The 19,909-nt window shown below is 48.5% G+C and overlaps 1 protein-coding gene across 1 annotated transcript in view; it reads left to right on the plus strand.

Annotated features, from left to right (window-relative positions):
• The window catches only part of DNAH1 (dynein axonemal heavy chain 1), a 144,833-nt gene that overhangs the window by 39,583 nt on the left and 85,341 nt on the right, over positions 1-19,909 (plus strand). The window contains exons 22-33 of the mRNA XM_065408329.1: positions 415-536; positions 1,616-1,721; positions 3,287-3,466; positions 4,268-4,408; positions 6,000-6,163; positions 11,639-11,752; positions 12,458-12,646; positions 13,646-13,751; positions 15,242-15,355; positions 17,627-17,776; positions 18,305-18,391; positions 18,670-18,856. Coding sequence (XP_065264401.1) covers positions 415-536; positions 1,616-1,721; positions 3,287-3,466; positions 4,268-4,408; positions 6,000-6,163; positions 11,639-11,752; positions 12,458-12,646; positions 13,646-13,751; positions 15,242-15,355; positions 17,627-17,776; positions 18,305-18,391; positions 18,670-18,856 — 1,660 coding nt within the window. The remainder of the gene's footprint in view (positions 1-414; positions 537-1,615; positions 1,722-3,286; positions 3,467-4,267; positions 4,409-5,999; positions 6,164-11,638; positions 11,753-12,457; positions 12,647-13,645; positions 13,752-15,241; positions 15,356-17,626; positions 17,777-18,304; positions 18,392-18,669; positions 18,857-19,909) is intronic.

The raw sequence follows: 19,909 nt of genomic DNA on the forward strand, positions 1-19,909 counted from the left end.
GCCTGATTCCCATTTTCACTTCCACGCACCACCTGGCTCCCTTCCCTCACCCCACACTCTACCTCCTCAGCCCCATTCCACTGATGCTGGTACTACCATTCTGCACTCTCCTGCTGCCCAGCCCTTTCCTCCACAGAGACTGTCGTTGTTTGTATTCAGTGTTTGAATGTTGATCATCACTGTTTGGTATCTGGACAACTCCAAAAAATGTAGATTTGTTTTATCTCTGAATGTAACTGCCTCTCCTGGCCCACAAAGCTTGTGTCTCTATACAGCCATGTGAAAAAGCTCCTATGAATGAGCAACTCTGAGCCCAGCAATAATATCTCTCTGTAGCCAACTTGCCTCCAATGTGGTTATCTAACTAGGACTTAATATACTGATGCTTTTTTTTGATGTTCATGTCCTTTCCAGGTGATTTCCCTGTGTCCTGATCCCAGGCTGCTGGAGAGCCTTCGGAAATGTAATCAGCTACTTGACCTTGTGCAGAAGGGGCTGAGTGAATACCTAGAGACCAAGAGAGGAGTTTTCCCCAGGTAATCCCAAGACTGAAGGCCATTCTTAGGTGTGAAGTCAGAGAATCACTCTGATTATGGCTCCCGGGAACAAGTGCATCATTCTTTCTCATCCAAAGCACAATCTCATGGAACTCTCATGAGTTTGCAGGTCTCAAAGAGGCTGCTTCTTTCAACCCAGAGATTTGATGGAGGAAAAGATAGGGCAGACTGTGTGGAAGTGACAACATGCCATGGCCCAGGGTTGAGGTGGGGGTAGTTTGATAGCATCACCACACGCCTGCACCTTTAAACATCAGCATGAGGAAGGGGGGATGAAGTGAAATGAGGGGAAATTAAATACTTTGGGCCTTACTCTTTTTAGACCTACACCTAGTGTGACAGACCCAGACCAGTGGGGTACAGGAGTCTGGTAGAGGGCAAATATACTGGTCACTGGATGAGTAGTTTTCTGTTCCCTGAGTGACCAGAGAAGGGGCTGCACTAGAGTAATCAGGAACCTGCTAGAACCAGTTAAGGCAGGCAGGCTAATTAGGACACCTGGAGCCAATTAAGAAGAAGCTGCTAGACTCAATTAAGGCAGGCTAATCAGGGCACCTGGGTTTTAAAAGCTCACTTCAGTTTGTGGTGTGAGTGTGAGGAGCTGGGAGCAAGAGGCGCAAGGAGCTGAGAGTGAGAGGGTGTGCTGCTGGAGGACTGAGGAGCACAAGCATTATCAGACACCAGGAGGAAGGTCCTGTGGTGAGAATAAGGAAGGTGTTTGGAGGAGGCCATGGGGAAGTAGCCCAGGGAGTTGTAGCTGTCATGCAGCTGTTACAGGAGGCACTATAGACGGCTGCAGTCCACAGGGCCCCCTTCAGGGGAAGGACATCAGAGAGTCAGGCCCTTTTGCGGCAGAGAGAGACTCTCATTTAACTGGACTATGGTCACTGCTCTTCTGCACCAATGCAAATAATGCATGCTGACCAGCAGGATATCTTGAAGACCACCGCAATTGCTCTCACCAAAATCTCAGGACTGTTGCCCACTACTGCCAGGACTGAGCACCAAACCGCAGAGCATAGACCAAAATGAGCTGCTAGCTCTGTCTCTGTTTTCAGGTTCTACTTCCTTTCGGATGACGAGCTGCTGGAGATACTGTCTCAGACAAAGAACCCCACTGCTGTACAGCCTCACCTCCGCAAGTGCTTTGAGAATATTGCACGGGTAGGTAAAGCAAGCTATTTCCTCTGGGACTAGCAGGCATGTCTTGATGTTAGGAGTCATGTATTATGGAAATTTAGAGCAATTCTCAAGCATTGCGGTAAGGGGAGGAGATGGGGCGGACACAGGCTCGCTGCCTTGTGAAGCCAGCACCTGGATTCTTTCAAATAGCCTCTACATCTCCATGTGAAAGAGAAGAGTTGAACTGGCTTTGTTCTCTTCTAAACTCCATTAAGGTGGCAGGTAGTTCTAAATTCTACACTTTTTCCTCAGTCGTGATTATCATTAAAACACATCTCCAACATTCTCAGTGGAGACGTATCCACACCATCATCACCACAGCTGGTCGCCTTGTTGATAGTCTCAGGAGATGCCAAGAACTGAACCCCCCTTGGTCCTTCAGGGTTGAAGCTCACTAGCCCGGTCATATGGGGGAAGTTTGGTGTTTTATTATTTCTAGAACAGTGGCTCTCAACCTTTTCAGAATACTGTACCCCTTTCAAGTGTCTGATTTGTCTTGTGTACCCCAAGTTTCACCTCACTTAAAAACTTACAAAATCAGACATAAAAACACACAGCACTCTATTACTGAAAAATTGCTGACTTTCTCATTTTTACCATATAATTATAAAATAAATCAGTTGGAATATAAATATTGTACTCACATTTCAGTGTATAGTATACAGAGCAGTACAGACAAATCATTGTGTATGAAATTTTAGTTTGTACTGATTTCACTAGTGCTTTTCATGTAGCGTGTTGTAAAATTAGGCAAATATCTAGATAAGTTCATGTACCACTGGAAGACCTTTGAGTACCCCTAGGGGTACATGTGGCTCTGGTTGCGAACCACTGTAGTAGAAGACTTCAAATTCCAGGACTGTCAATCCCACATCTCACACCAGCACTAAAAATACATCTGATCGTCACTAGCCTGGGAATAAGTGGAAAGGAAGCTTAGTTGGGGGTCCGATGCAAAGCCTCCTGGAGTCATTAGACAGACTTCCATTGACTTCTTTGAGCTTTGCATCGGGTCCTTACACTTTTATTCTTAAAACAAGGAACTCTAACCCTGGGGACAGTGGAAGAACAGAATAGAGAGTAAAAAGGGTTTACTGATTCCTAGCCATGCAATGAGACGAATTCAGCCCACATGTAACTTGGTTCACTTCATTCGAGTTATACCAGGGATGAAGTTGGGCCCCATGTTGTCATATAATCCTCTTTCACTTTATAGAGAGACATGTTGATTTTACACATGTGTAGTACATTTATTATCGGTAACCACAACCAAATTGTGGGCAGATCTATAAGTAGCCTAAATCAATGTAGCTCTATTGACTTGAATGGACCTACAAAGCTTTGCACCAGCAGACAATCTGGTCCTGTGTGATTATTTTTGCTGTAGACCTGGAGGTACAGCCGTTTTACTGTCAGTAGGACAAAAATATTACACATATTCATATTGAAACAATGTCTCAATTCCTTGTGTCTTGACCTATGTTGATAAGAAGGCATGGATAGAAGGGAAACTCTCCACTAATTTCATGCTGTGATTCCCCCATTAGCTGCTCTTCCAGGAGGACCTACAGATCACACACATGTACTCTGCAGAAGGGGAGGAGGTGAAGCTGGTTTTCCCCATTTATCCCACTGGCAATGTGGAGAACTGGCTGCTGGAAGTCGAGAAATCTATGAAGGCCAGCGTGCGGGACAATATTGAAAGATCGATCAGGGTTTATCCACATGTGAGAGTCTTACACCCCACACTGTTCTTCCGCTCTTCACCCGCAAATACAGGTGGAGTTCAACAAGTGGCATTTGGCATGTCTTGGCTCAAGAGAACATGGTCATCGATGACAGCCAGCAGAATTGTTTTTCTTACACCCTACGGTTTTTATAGTGTAGCCTTTGACCCTGCTATATGATTCCATTTCTACTCTCGCTCTGTTCTGCTCCCTCCTTGGGATAGGGCTCCCTCTTTTATCTTCTCCTCCAGCGCTTGGGTCGATCATGTAGTGCAAAGAGATGGTAGTAGTAACATAGGGCCAGATTAATTCCTGAGGCCAATGGATGTACACCAGGGCTGATTCTCAGCCATATGTTTCTAAGGACGCAGGTAGACAATCGAGATCACACTTTAGTTGGTGGTTGGGAGAAAGGAAGGTAAAAAAAGATGGGGCATCAGAAATCTCAGGCATTATTATACTCTTGGAATAAGATGCGCCAATAAACCGGAATTCGCTGTAGGAGTGGAAGCTTGTTCTGCTGGTTCCCGGTCTTCACCTGCCTTTGGCAGTTCTCCACATCTTGCATAGCCAAATGATCTGTTGCAGAGAAGGCACCGAAGCATCCATTGTCTGGATGCCCAGCATCTTGGGGAAGCTTTTTCATAGCAATTGAAGAAAATAGGGTAGACAACTAAGTAGAAATTGTTATATCTGACGTGGAATTGGTTAGGTTCCAGGCAGGGGGCATGAGACAAGGGATCATGAAAGAAAAGTTATTCGTAGTGCTTATTACCAATATAATGTATGTCTTTTTTAAAGACACCACGTAGTTCATGGGTCTTGCAATGGCCTGGGCAGGTGACCATCGCTGGCTGTCAAACTTACTGGACAAAGGAAGTATCTGAGGCCCTGGAGGCTGGGGATTTGTCCACCAGGCTGTTTCCACAGCTGAGCGCTCAGGTAGGAAAGATGAATAAGTGCAGACCAGGTTTAAATTTCTCCACACAGACACCTGGTCTTTTATCACCTTGTACATGTAAAACAGTCCTGACTTCAAATCAATCAACAGCCATAACCTGAGATACTGATGCAGCTGCATCTAGAGCAGGGAATCTCAAACTCAAATCACCACGAGGGCCACATGAGGACTAGTACATTGGCCTGAGGGCCGCATCACTGACACCTTTTCATATAAAGATACAAAAGCCCCCCGCTCTGCCCCCAGTCCCGCCCCCACTCCACCCCTTCCATGAGGCCCCACCCCTGCCTCACCTCGTCCCACCCCTTCCCCACCCGCATTCCAACCCCTTCCCCAAATCCCCGCCCCTGCCCCGCCTCTTCTCCGCCTCCTCCCCTGAGCACACAGCTCCCCGCTCCTCCCCCCTCCCTCCTGGAAAGCGCTGTTTGGTGGCGGGAAGCACCTGGAGGTAGGCAGAGGAGTGGGCACACTGCGCGCTAGGGGGGTGGGGAGATGGCGGATGAGGGGAGCTTGGTGGCCGCAGGAAATAACTCGGGGGGGTGGGACGGGGAGCTTGGTGGGCCGCAGCAAATAACTTCGTGGGCCGTGTGTTTGAGACCCCTGATCTAGAGAAATTTTCCAAAGTTAGGTCAATTGTTTTCAACAGTATGTTACATTAGTATGTGAAAGAATTGAACTCCAAAGATAATGGGAAAAATAGTGAATGCAGTAACATGAGATCTCTAAGAGTTCTGCCATTGTTTTCTTAACCTGCACATACCTCATCTAGCATATGACCTTATCAGAGCTATGCTCCCATAACTTGGTCATGCTCTAGCATGGCACTATGGGATACTGTCCTTTTGGAGGTGTGGTCCTATGTAACAATGGGGTATTTCATCAGTGCATCCACATCCTGCCCTGAGTCACAGTTCAATATTTTGTATGAATGGTGATACCTCCCATCATCTGAATGCCTTGCAATCTTCAATGTATTTATTCTCACAATACCCCTTAGAGACAGGGCAGTGCTATTATCCCATAGTACAGATGAGAACTGAGGCAGAGAGAGACTGAGTGGCTTGCCCAGTGTCATAAAGGAAGTCTTTGGCACAGGAGGGAATTGAACCTGGGTCTCCCCTGGTCCAAATTAGCGCCCTATCTACTGGGCCGTCCTTCCTCTCCTCCTTTGGCCATCATTCAGTACAGGGGTTCTCAAACTTCATTGCATCGCAACCCCCTTCTGACAACAAAATGGAGCCCACCCAAGCTCCGCCCCCCCGGGTGGGGAGGCCAAAGCCAAAGTCCAAGGGCTTAAGTCCCAAGCAGGGGGTCTGTACTCTGAGCCCCAATGTCCAGGGCTGAAGCCCTTGGGCTTCAGCTTTGGCACCGGGTGGTGGGGCTCAGACTTTGGCCCCATGCCCCAGCAAGTCTAAGCCAGCCCTGGCAACCCCATTAAAATGGGGTCGCGACCTACTTTGGGGTCCCAACCCACAGTTTGAGAACTGTTGGTTTAGTACCTTGTTGGTTAGAGAATAGACGTCAGAATGCAATTCAGAACCGGTTCTGACTAGCTTCCCTTTCCTTGCACAGCTAAGTGATCTGGTAGCCCTTGTTCGAGGAAAGCTGTCGAGGATGCAGCGAACAGTGTTATCAGCTCTCATTGTGATTGAAGTCCATGCCAAGGATGTCGCTGCTAAGCTGATTGAGGAGAATGTGATGAGTGAGAATGATTTTGAGTGGATCTCTCAGCTCAGGTAAGGGAAACAGCCATCAAACCTGGTCTGGATTCACTGGCCACCATCCATTATCATTACCTATCAGCAGCATCAGTAACATGAAGGGAAATCAAGTGTGTTTGCATAGTGTGTCTATTTAAGACTAATCTTAGGGTATGTCTACACTACGAGAGTAGTTCGATTTTACTTAAATCGAATATGTGGAATCGATATTGCAAAGTCGAACGTGTGTGTCCACACTAAGGACAGTAATTCGACTTTGTGAGTCCACACTAACGGGGCAAGCGTCGACATTGGAAGCGGTGCACTGTGGGCAGCTATCCCACAGTTCCCGCAGTCCCCACTGCCCATTGGAATTCTGGGTCGAGCCCCCAATGCCTTCTGGGGAAAAAAATGTGTCGAGGGTGGTTTTGGGTAACTGTCGTCATCCAACCGTCACTCCCGCCCTCCCTCCCTGAAAGCGCCGGCGGGAAATCAGTTCGCGCACTTTTCTGGTCAGTGACAGCGCGGACGCCACAGCACTGCGAGCATGGAGCCCGCTGCGACCATCGCTGCAGTTGTGGCCGTTGTCAACGCCTCGCAGCTTATCATCCACCTTTCCCAGAGGCAGATGCAGATAAATCAGGCGAGGAGGCTACGGCACCGCGGTGAGGGCCTGAAGTCTGAGAGTAGCACAGACCTGTCAGAAAGCACGGGACCCAGCGCCGAGGACATCACGGTGGCAATGGGTCATGTGGATGTTGTGGAACGGCGATTCTGGGCCCGGGAAACAAGCACGGACTGGTGGGACCGCATAGTGCTGCAGGTCTGGGATGAATCCCAGTGGCTGCGAAACTTTCGCATGCGGAAGGGGACTTTCCTTGAACTTTGTGAGTTGCTGTCCCCTGCCCTGAAGCGCAATGACACCCGGATGCGAGCAGCCCTGACTGTCCAGAAGCGAGTGGCCATAGCCCTCTGGAAGCTTGCAACGCCAGACAGCTACCGGTCAGTCGCGAACCACTTTGGCGTGGGCAAATCTACCGTGGGGGTTGTTGTGATGCAAGTAGCCAACGCAATCGTTGAGCTACTGCTCTCAAAGGTAGTGACCCTGGGAAACGCGCAGGCCATCATAGATGGCTTCGCCGCGATGGGATTCCCAAACTGCGGTGGGGCTATAGATGGAACTCACATCCCTATCCTGGGACCGGACCACCAGGCCAGCCAGTACATCAACCGAAAGGGCTACTTTTCAATGGTGCTGCAAGCACTGGTGGACCATAGGGGACGTTTTACAAACATCAACGTCGGATGGCCGGGCAAGGTTCATGACGCTCGTGTTTTCAGGAACTCAGGTCTGTTTAGACGGCTGCAGGAAGGTATTTACTTCCCGGACCACAAAATAACTCTTGGGGATGTGGAGATGCCTATAGTCATCCTCGGGGACCCAGCCTACCCGCTAATGCCCTGGCTCATGAAGCCCTATACTGGCGCCCTGGACACTGAAAAAGAACTCTTCAACTACCGGCTGAGCAAGTGCAGAATGGTGGTGGAGTGTGCTTTTGGCCGTCTCAAGGGGAGATGGAGAAGCTTACTGACTCGCTGTGATCTCAGCGAAACCAATATCCCCATTGTTATTGCAGCTTGCTGTGTGCTCCACAATCTCTGTGAGAGCAAGGGGGAGACCTTTATGGCGGGGTGGGAGGTTGAGGCAAGTAGCTTGGCTTCTGATTACGCCCAGCCAGACAGCCGTGCGATTAGAAGAGCCCAGCAGGACGCGCTGTGCATCCGGGAGGCTTTGAAAGCTAGGTTCCTGAGTGAGCAGGGTAACCAGTGACTTTTCAGTTTGTGTACAGAGAAGCTGAACCTGCCCCCGTTTCTTTACCCACTAAATGTTCAGTATCCTCTCCAGTTACATACCCCGTTCCCCCCCCTTCCAACACATGTTTAAAAATAAAATCACTTGAATTTTGTTAATGAACACCGTTTTCTTTATTACTGTTTTCGTGGGAAAGTGTTGAACCTGGGACGCAGACTGTGGTGGGGAGCGGGTGTAGTGTAGCGATGCAAATGACGCTTCCAAACTCCAGGAATGACAAGCTCCGCAGTGGTGGACTGGTGGTTTCAACGGACCCTGCCACCCCTCCTGTTCGGGACTCTGTGTGTGGGGGGGCTATGTGACTTTGTGGCAGGGGGAGGACGGTTACAGATCCCCTGCTGCGTGGCTCTGTGATCCAGGATAAGGACCGCTGCATAAGATCTGTAACTGCCCTCCCCCGCCACAAAGTCACAGAGCACCCCCCACAGAACACTAAAACCACCTCCCAGACTGACCAGGGTAACTAGTGACTGCAATGTGTGTGTGCCCTGCTGCTGAACCTGCCCCCGCCTCTGTACCCTGGTAAAGGTGACTGTCCTGTCCAATTACCAACCCCCTTCCCCCCCTTCAGACAGACTCTCCTCTAAAGAACACGATGGAAACAGTAATTAACAGAAACGTATTTTTTATTAGCAACTACACATGAAACTGGGGGGTGAAACTTGGACGGGGGCTTGGGTGAGGCGGGAAGGAAAGGATTTGTCAAATTTTGGGGAATGAGAGCCTTCTAGTAGTAGAGCAGTCTGCAGGGGTGGAGTGAGAGTTTTCACGGACTCTGCCGCCCCTCCTTCTTTGGACTTTGGGTGAGAGGGGTATGGGACTTGGTGGCGGGGGAGGGCGGTTACAGATAGACTGCAGCGGGGCTCTGTCCTCCTGCCTCCGGTCCTGCAGAACATCCACAAGGCGCCGGAGCGTGTCCGTTTGCTCCCTCATAAGTCCAAGCAGCGTTTGAGTCGCCTGCTGGTCTTCCTGCCGCCACCTCTCCTCCCGTTCCATGTGTGAACGGTGCATTTGGGACAAGTTCTCCCTCCACTGGGTCTGCTGTGCTGCCTGGGCTCGGGAGCAGCCCATAAGTTCCGAGAACATGTCCTCCCGTGTCCTCTTCTTCCTACGCCTAATCTGCGCTAGCCTCTGGGAGTGTGATGCCAGGCTACGTTGGGAGACAGTCGCAGCTGTGGGAATGGGAAAAAGGGAGTGAATTCCTCAGAAAGATAAATTTAGTTGTGAACAAAGAACATAGTCTTTCTCTGTGAACAAGACCATGCACAGCACCTATCACATGCGCACTCAGGACAAGGTCGAATTTTCGGCCTTCGCATTCAGTGCCTGGGGTCTTGCAGTGCAGATCTGACAAGCGGGGCAGGACAGCGGAATTCGGGTAGCAGGCTGACATGGTAAGCCGTAGACTTGTGGCTGCTTAAAACTTTAATAGTTGCACTGGCCTCCTTTCACATTGAAAGCAATGCCAGTCCCTGCTGCCAGCAATCCGGCAAGCATGAACTCTGCCCCTGTCCCACCCCCTCGCGGCTGTCCCAGGGAAAGATCCCTGTATGCTGCCCCTCTCCCGCCTCCACCGCGTGGCTGTAAACCACCGGTTACAGTTCTGTAAAGGAACGTGCAAGCAGTCCCAATACTAACATTCCCCTACCTAATTCAAAGCAGGTCACCATGAGCGACATCACCCTGATGAGGATCTCAGACACGGAAAAAGAAAGAATGCTTCGGGAAAGTCTGCAAAGACCAGGGCCGTATGCCGCCATGCTCTGCAGGGCAATGATCCCGGAGTACTTGCTTGTCTCCTGGCGCGGAAATGTCTGCTATTACGGAGGACCCAATAAGGCCGCTCTCCCCAGGAACCTGATGCAAAGGCTTTCCAATTACCTCCAGGAGAGCTTCGTGGAGATGTCCATTGAGGATTTCAGCTCTATCCCCGGACATATAGACCGCATTTTACTGTAGCTGCACCGGCAGGGACTAAACAGTAGAGCGGCTTGGGCAGAACAATCATGCTAAACCAGACATTGTTAGTTTTTTTTCAATAGTTGCACTGCCCAGGACTGAAACGTTAAGTGCCTAGGGCAAACTAATCATGAGAAACCCATTGTTGTTATTGTTAATATTCCTGTTCTGTTAAAAATAAATGTTTAGATGTTTAAAACACTTACTGGCTGATCCTTCCCCTTATTCTGTGTCCGGGTTAACGGCTGGGGACGGTTGGTAGGGGATCTCTGTAAGGGTGATGAAGAGATCCTGGCTGTCGGGGAAATCAGCGTTGTAAGCGCTGTCGACTGCCTCGTCCTCCTCATCTCCTTCCTCATCTTCCCCGTCCGCTAACATGTCCGAGGAACCGGCCGTTGACAATATCCCATCCTCAGAGTCCACGGTCAGTGGTGGGGTAGTGGTGGCGGCCGCACCTAGGATGGAATGCAGTGCCTCGTAGAAACGGGATGTCTGGGGCTGGGATCCGGAGCGTCCGTTTGCCTCTTTGGTCTTCTGGTAGCCTTGTCTCAGCTCCTTGATTTTCACGCGGCACTGCGTTGCATCCCGGCTGTATCCTCTCTCTGCCATGGCTTTAGAGATCTTCTCGTAGATCTTTGCATTCCGTCTTTTGGAGCGCAGCTCGAAAAGCACGGACTCATCGCCCCACACAGCGATCAGATCCAAGACTTCCCGATCAGTCCATGCTGGGGCCCTCTTTCTATTCTGAGATTGCACGGCCATCTCTGCTGGAGAGCTCTGCATCGTTGCCAGTGCTGCTGAGCTCGCCACGATGTCCAAACAGATTCAAACTGGCCAGACAGGAAAAGGAATTCAAATTTTCCCGGGGCTTTTCCTGTGTGGCTGGTCAGAGCATCCGAGCTCGGACTGCTGTCCAGAGCATCAACAGAGTGGTGCACTGTGGGATAGCTCCCGGAGCTATTAGCGTCGATTTCCATCCACACCTAGCCTAATTCGACATGGCCATGTCGAATTTAGCGCTACTCCCCTCGTTGGGGAGGAGTACAGAAGTCGAATTTAAGCGACCTCTATGTCGAACTAAATAGCTTCGTGGTGTGGATGGGTGCAGAGTTAATTCGATGTAACGGTGCTAAATTCGACATAAACTCCTAGTGTAGACCAGGCCTTAGAGCCAAGTGGATTGAATGTCTTAGGACTATATCATAGTCAGTTACACCATCACGATTGCGCATCTGTAACCCATGCCTGCCTCTGTCAGGCTATGTTAAGACAGACCCAGGCTCTGGGGCACTTTCTCTTTGCATGTGATATATGGATTAGACTGTGCCGCAACATTCTAAAGGCCTGCCCATGCCCAGTGGGGAGGCATGATTCTTGACAATGTTATCAGATGTCCTAACCAGTGAGGATTGTAGACATTCCCCTTGCACAGCACCTCCTGCTTACAATTGTCTCCTGGCACCCAGAGAAGTCAGGATTGTCCTTCCAGCCAACACCACTGCCTTCCTAAAGCAATTACTTATTATCTCTGACCCAGTGCTGAGGTAGCGCATGACTCCTAGAGCCTGGAGTGCAGTAAATTTTATCAGCCACAAGCAGTGTCTCTTTTAGCTCTTGCTATTATTGTACCTCTGCCAGTACTTCTTTGTCTTTGAGATTCCATTTTCACTCACCATTAGATACTACTGGACAAGGAATGATCTGTACATCCGAGCAGTGAATGCTGAATTCATCTATGGCTATGAATATTTGGGAAACAGTGGACGCCTGGTCATCACACCCCTCACTGACAGGTACAGAGATTATTCAGAGAATAATAACTAAGCATAACTAAGTAGTTTTGGGGGAACAGATCTCATTCTGAGTTAAATCCAGGATCTTCCTCTGCCAGCCTTACTCCTGCTGAGCAGCACTTAATTACACAAGTAGCCTTGGGACTGTTTGTATAGCCAGGTGTTACTTGAGATGAGGTAGACTGGGCCCTTACTGATGTTGGATCTACAGGATTCCTAATGATCCATGCTCCCACCAACCAGTTAAAGATTTATGCTATGGCATGATTCTTAGTGAACTGCTCTGAGACATAAAAAAAAATCCAGCTGAATAACAAAGGGCTCATTCTATTCTTGGTGATTACACATCCTTGGACAGATAAACCAGTACCATGGAGTATGTGTGTTTCCTAGTAACGATAATAATAATACTTAGCTCTCTTATAGTAATCATACTCCTTACAGACAGACAGTGAATTTCCATCAAATTGTACAAGGGGTTAGCCATGCAACTCCCATTAATGTTAACAGAAACCGCTTAGCTAAATCCCTGTACACTTTGCTGAATATGTAAGTAAAGCTCTCTGAATAATATGGGATGGATTTTCAGTGATCATGCCAGGCAGATAGATAGAGCAGATCACCCTAAATAATGAAATGGGATCTACAATTCTTAAGCCCAAGTAGGAACACTTCTAATGATCACTGGTTTCTTCATTGCTGTAGGTGCTACTTGACACTTACTGGAGCTCTGCATCTAAAATTTGGAGGAGCACCTGCAGGACCTGCTGGAACAGGCAAAACTGAAACAACTAAAGATCTGGGGAAAGCTCTAGCCATACAGACAGTAGTGTTCAACTGCTCCGACCAGCTTGACTTCATGGCTATGGGAAAATTCCTGAAGGGACTAGCCAGGTGCAAAAAGTGAAAAATAAAAATGCCACCTGTGGGTGGGAGGGGGGAGGTGCTGGCAGTCTGGATGAGGGCCTTGGAGCGATAGCCATAAGGAAAAGAGGGGAGCCGTGGCATAGCATTAAGGGGGAATGAAGAAGGCCTTTCTGCATTGTTTTAATCATCTAGGAACTTTGCAGTTCCAAAACTAATGAGTGATGGAACGGCCGCAGGATGCTAGCCTTATGCCTGTTGGAAGGAAAGATAGAGGCATTGTTGTGCCAGTATAAAGGAACAGTTGGATTCTTGCCAAGCAAAAATAAAATGTTTTACACCATTGGGGCTGTCTACAAATGCTACCAGCTCAAATGTACGTCTTTGACCCTTTGCATACTATCTTACATGTCCGGCTAGGGTCAGTCCTCAGACCTTTTAAATTTCCAGAGGAGAGAACCTGCTGACCATAGCCATGACTGAGTAGCCAGGAGAGCCTGTAGTGGTTCCCAAGGAATCCTTATAGAATTGGCCCTCTGTTCTCTGCATAACAGACAGAGCTGGTCCAATTGTGCATTGCACACGTGCAGCCAATGCATTCCGATATCCCTTGCCAGACCTTTTTTTGCAAGTAGTTTTATGTCCTTTTTTGAACATCCCTAATGATGAGAGCACCTCTCTCATGCACAGACGTCTCTTCCTGGAATGCAATGCAGGCATCTTAGATGTCTAAATTATGTCAGCTGCACCTACATTATGGGTACAAAATGAAAGGCTGAGTTGATGTCCCTTTCAATAGCAGGCCTGTAATATGCTGTGTTTGTATCAGGCTGCCCATATGGTTACCTGCCCAGGTAACAATGGTGTAGTATCCTAGCAGCAATGCTGAGGACTGTTGGATTCGTTTCCTGCCTCTCTCTCACATGGCCACCCCCACACAGAACTGATACATAGGGCTGGTTGAACTGCTAGAATTTCTCCCTATCTCTGTGTTCCTGACACTTCTCTGGTTTTCCCGTCCCTTCTCAGCTCCGGTGCGTGGGCTTGCTTTGATGAGTTTAATCGCATTGACATTGAGGTGTTGTCCGTAGTGGCTCAACAGATCACAACCATTCAGAAGGCCCAGCAGCAAAGGGTGAGTCTTCAAAGATAGAGAAGGGCAATCCAGACATTGTCCTTTACTTCTCTGTCCTATATTTGGTTCTAATCTTAGAGCCAATGTGGACACTTAGTGACACAGATGAGACTGTGCTACCATTCCTGATGGCCTCCACTGCAATGCAAGAAGTAAGATGTACTGTTGTGACAAGGAAAAAGTCAACATAGTTGCTGTAAACGTGCGGGACTCACCCCTGCTGGTGTCCTGGGAATTAGCTCTTGATCCAGCCTCCGGAGTGCCCTCTGCAGGCTGGTGTCCCCCTTCTGCTTGGTCCCCATGTCCCTTCCAGACCCAGTGCCCCGTTATCTGGGGTGCTGCCCCCTGGCCATACACCCCTCAGTCTCGGGGTGTCCCCTCCCTGGGGAACCCCCACCCACTATCCCCACCTTGCCTCAGTCTGGGCTACTGCCAGTCCTCATCTAGCCCCCGCTCCCTGGGGCAGACTGCAGTGTAAAAGCCACTCATCATAGGCAAGGTTGGGTTTGGACCTGCTGCCTTTGCCTACCCCTGGGCTGCCCTCTGCAACCCCTGGTACCTGTTGGCCTTATGCTAGGCCGCAGGCTGGAGCCTCCCCAGCTCCTCTGCCTTTCCCCAGCCCTGCTCTACTCAGGTCCTTGCAGCCAGGTCCCTCCCTCTCAGAAGCCTTTTTATAGGGGCCGGCTGTGGTCTGATTGGGGCGTGGCCCAGCTGTGGCCACTTCCCCAATCAGCCCAGCTTTTCCCCTGCCACAGCCCTCTCCCAGGGCTGTTTTAAGCCCTTTCAGGCAGGAGCGGGGGACCACCCCGCTACAGTTGCTCATAAGTGATTGGAGGAATTCACAGTGTGTTATCCAGCCCCTAGATATTTCCAAAGCGACCCTCCCCACACACACACACACACCTCTGAGTTCTTGATCCCATATGGAGATTCAGCAGTCAGTAATTCTAACAGCCAACCACTGTGCTGCTCCTGGGAGGATTGATAAAGGTTAAGATCCGAAGCTGCTTGACATTGGCTTAGTAGAAACTTGCTTGCAATGAATTCTGCTGCTTTATCCACCATCTGAAACTGTCCCCTCTCTCTTAAAAGGGATTTCAGGCTTTTTCTTGCCTCATGCCACAAATTAATTCTGTCCCCAATTCACAGACAGAATAAATGTGAAGGCATCTGTCTGTTTATAGCTGGGGGTTGGAAGCCTCTTCATGAGCAAAAGAAATATTGTAAGTGATCAGTAAATCTTCTGTCTAAGAGCCGGGCTCTTCATAAAAGGAGGAGAAATACTGCTCGTAAGACTGGGTTTCTGTATGGGAGCCAGAGCTAGTCATTCATACCAGTGAGGTGACCCATACCTGTCCCTAGTAGCTAATTTCAATATAGAGGGGAAAGTGGTTGTTTTTCTGGTACAAAGGAAGATCCTGTCATCTGCTTATTTAATTCTAGAGTCCCTGCCTTTGTTTATTGGGCATGGCCGTGTTTTGGTTTTCTAGGTGGACCGCTTCATGTTTGAAGGAACTGAGATCCCATTGGTCCCATCCTGTGCAGTCTTCATCACCATGAACCCTGGATATGCTGGACGCACTGAATTACCAGATAACTTAAAGGTCAGTAAACACCATCACTGCACTAGCACAGAGAGGAAGGATAGTTCTATGGTCTGCTAGTCTGACTTGGGAGACTTGGGTCCAATTCCCTGCTCTGCCACAGACTTTCTGTGTGACCTTGGGCAAGTCATTTAGTGTCTCAGTGCCTCAGTTCCCCATCTGTAAGATGGGGATAATAGCTCTGCCCGGTCTCACAGGGATGTTGAGAGGGTAAATACATTAAAGATTACTATGATACTATGGAGATGGGGGCAAAATAAGGACCTAAACTATCCAGATCATTACTGAAAAACTAATATATGCTGTACCTCACCCTCGCATAGAGATGGGAGGGGGATATAGCTGCCCACTTGGGATTATGGCAAGTCACAGGAGTTGAACAGACAAATATTTAAGGGATTGAGAGACCTAACATTTAATAAGGGAAGCCTGTGGCTGCTGTTCCATATAGTAAAGAGGCATCTTAGAGTGGGCTGACCTGGGGATTTAGCAGCAGCCCAGCATGGAAGACTCAGTTTCAGGAACAGCTTACTGACTTCTTGGTTCTGTCTTTAGAGGGGATTTAAAAGAATGACACAGCTCGTGATTACAATGTCTTGCGGCTACAGTGCCTTTTCCACAGGCACACCGATTTCCCAGGTGTTGTGGAGACTCCTTGCTACCTCCAGTGAAATTGCACCACCTAAGCATGAGTGTTCACATTATTTCCTGATGGACCAGTACCCTGCCAGGGTGTACAGGAGGCCACGTGCATTGCAGTAGCCCTGGCATAGCCAATCCCACAGCTCCATCTCCCAATGCCATACCCCTTTAGCAAGCATGAAAGCTGAGATGCTCGCTGAGGCTGGTCTCTGCCCTGCTGGGGAAATGGCTGGAAAAATACTCAGCACAGAGTGGATGCAATGAGAAAAATAAAATGTAGTTAGAAACATCCAGATCTCCCTCTCCAAAGAGCCAAGCGATTTTGGGGCCTCAGCTGGAGAGGGCCTGATTTCCTCAGTGTGCTGAGTGCCCGATGAAAATCCAATCAGGCATGTTAAGTTGGGCTCCCAGAAATGGAGGCACCTAAAATCACTACCTTCTTTAGAAAACAGGCCCTTAACTTTACAAACTTCATAATGACTGTGAAAGAAGCAAACAGGTTTTCTTGTTGCTTGCACCTGAGCTGAGTGTGACCTGGCCTGGCTAGTGGGTCCAGGTGAGCTTGTGGCACAGATAGTTAAAAATTAGTCAGTTATAACAATGTGTTAATGAGAGACACTAAACCTGCATCTCCATAATGCCATTTTTATGCTGTACCTTTTCAGGATGGAACTCCACCTTGGTATTTACACTGTTAATAGTGAAACTGTGGATTGTGCAAAGTCTGAGGCCAGAGTCACTGAAACTGTAAATTGCTCCTCCCTCTCTCACCTGGTGACCCACCAGAGATTCACCCGAAGAGAGGGCAGAAGGTGTTACAGCTGCTGCCCTCCTTCAAGATTTTAACTGGGACAGGGCAGCTATCCATTGTGGTTGGGGATCCATAGGAGCCCACCTGGGGAGGCTGCTGGGGAGATGGACTGAATCAGTCTGTTCTCTGGCTGTCCAGGCTTTGCCTTCTCCTCTACCACCATTGTGTCCTATGTGAATAGCACTGATCTCCAGCAGACCTCCCAGAAAAGGAGAGCTTGTGTGGCTTTTTTGTGCCACTCCAGCTTACCCACCCCAGTTTAGCCAGCATGAACTGAGGTGTGATTCTGAACCTTAGAGAACAATGTATCCAGTATTGTAAGAAATGGACAACACTGTGCTTCTGCCAGTCAGTGTAGCAGGGTGGTTGGTGATCTGGGCGTGCCCATGCCACAAGAGATAAGAGAAGATGCTTTGGGTAGGATTCTAGGATCATTTTGATATCAAAAAACACATCTGTAAGTAAACACTGAGACTGAGACAGATCCCACAGAGGAGGGTTCAAAAGAGAACTAGATAAGTTCGTAGAGGATAGGTCCATCAATGGCGTCCCTAGCCTCTGTTTGACAGAAGCTGGGAATGGGTGAGAGGGGATGGATCACTTGATGATTGCCTGTTCTGTTCATTCCCGCTGGGGCACAGGATACTGGGCTAGATGGACCTTTGGTCTGATCCAGTATGGCTGCTTTTGTGTTCTTATGTTCTAAAGCTCCTGCTGCAGCCTAGGAGTAGAATTCACACAGGTCTAGACCTGCTGGAGGCGGGAGCAGGGAATAAAGTAGTGTCTTCATCCCGTCCTAATGGATTTGTATATTCCAGGCTCTCTTCCGTCCTGTGGCTATGATGGTTCCAGATTACTCCATGATTGCAGAGATTTCTCTCTACTCCTTTGGGTTCAATGACGCCAAGGTCCTAGCAAAGAAGATCACCACTACGTTCAAACTGTCATCGGAACAGCTCAGCAGCCAGGTCTGTGACTTCTTGATGTATAGCTTTTTCTAAAATGGGAAGGGCATGGAGTATTGGAGTGTCTCTCTTAATTCAAGACTCCATAGTAGTTTAATGTTCCACAGGCCCTCGAGCCTTTCCCACTTTCACAACCACATCTGTGGCCCTCCTTCATCCATCTCATTCTTCTTTAATGCTGATTTGCATCCAATTGTGGCCCAGCTATCCCTCATGCTGTAGTTTCATTTACTTTACACGAATGTTCAGAGCTGCTCTTGCATGACACTTGGGCCCAACAGCAGTTCCTTTTAATATCTCTCTTCATCCAGTTACCCTCCACCTCCTCACCCAGGATAATGCTCCTGGGGCATAATACTTGCTGTTAAAGGAGATGACTTTTCTAGCTTACCTAGCAAACTGATGTGGGTGGGAGGGCTGCTGTTCCAAGGAAATACTCCCTTCCCCCCAACTAATAGATTGAGATTGCAGGTTCATTGTTCCAGGATGATGCGCTGTCTAATTTAGTCATTTCCTCTATGCCTGCTACAGGACCATTATGACTTTGGAATGAGAGCTGTGAAGACTGTGATCTCAGCTGCTGGCAACTTAAAGAGAGAGAATCCTACCATGAATGAAGCAAGTACACTCTAGTTTCATCCATTATGGTTCCACACACATTGTTCTATATTCACCAGCAGTGGTCACTGCAGTCAATAAGAATTCCAGGGAGATAGAATTTTAAAGGGCTCACAGAGGTGCAACCTGAGAAAAAGCAAAGAACAAAATAGACATGACTCCTGAAGTGAAGACCCTGGCAAACCAGGCTGAGGATGATGGATGTGACGGGCATCTTGCAGAAGGAAGCAGGAAGGGGAGCAGAGTTTGTTTAACTATTGGTCCTTAATTCCTTGCAGGAGCTGATCTGCCTTAGGGCCATCCGGGATGTCAATGTACCCAAGTTCCTCCAGGATGACCTCAAGCTGTTCAATGGTATTGTCTCTGACTTGTTTCCCAAGATCAAAGAGGAGCCTATTGAATATGGCATCCTAGAAGAAGCAATCCACAAATCCTGCATCAAAGACAACCTGAAGGATGTTGAAGGTAAGTGGAAAAGCTCTTAAAGGTGAATGGCAAAGTGAACTAAAGTGTGTGTGTGTGTGCGTGTGTGTGTGCGTGCCTACACACGCACGCACATGCATGTGCTGCCTTCTCTATGGCATGTGAAAATAGCTGCATCAACTTTTTTCCTAGTGTTTTACTGCTTGGTACAGCAGAAATATCAGGTCCTGACTTCCCTCTCTTTCACAGGGGTCTGAAGCAATGTTTGGAGGACTTGGAGAGTGATATCACAGTTGGAGGTTAAAGCCCAAGTGGCAGCCCTCCTATCCCCTAGGTCAGTGGTCTCCAAAGTGGGGTGCGTGCACCCCAGGGGGTGCACAAGAGGATCCTTGGGGGTGCGCAGCAGGAGGAGCGCTTTTTGTTGTTGTTGTCGTTGTTGCTTCGTCAGTTCGGGTTGGAGTCCGAGTGGCTTTTTTTTTGTTGCTTCGGCAAAAATGGTAGAGCCGGCGCGGCAGGGGGTGCGTGCTCAAAAAATTTTTTACTGATAGGGGTGCGCGATCAAAAAAGTTTGGAGACCACTGCTCTAGGTGACTGTGTGAGGGATGTTGACTCTTACACTGGGAGACCTGCACCTTGGATTTCAGTCTCCAGCTATGGTGTCATTTTTCAATGTCTCCAAAACTTGTCAGAGGCCTCCAGAAAAATGGAATAAGTCAGGACCTGATATTTCCAATGCAAAGTTTAAAGTTTAAAACAACCAAAACACATATTTGAGAAAATCTTTATACATTATAAAGGAGCAGTAAAGAGCTCAAAACAATTGTTTTCCATTGTTTTGCCATTTATTTAATACTGCAGATGATACCTTTTATTCAGTGCCATGCTACTCAGGGACAGTGCTGAACAGTGAAATGCAGGGATCCAATACAGAATGTGGTGTCATCTGTTGTTGTTATTGGATGCATCACTCCTTGATGAGCTATTGAAATACAATATAGATATTAAGGCACTGGGTGATTGATAAGGGCTGAATTACTCTAATGCAGTGATACTAAGACTGAGGTTCCCGAGCCACAAGTGGCTTTTTAATGTGTC

This window comes from Emys orbicularis, chromosome 7 (assembly GCF_028017835.1).
Source record: "Emys orbicularis isolate rEmyOrb1 chromosome 7, rEmyOrb1.hap1, whole genome shotgun sequence".
Taxonomy (NCBI): Eukaryota; Metazoa; Chordata; order Testudines; family Emydidae; genus Emys; species Emys orbicularis.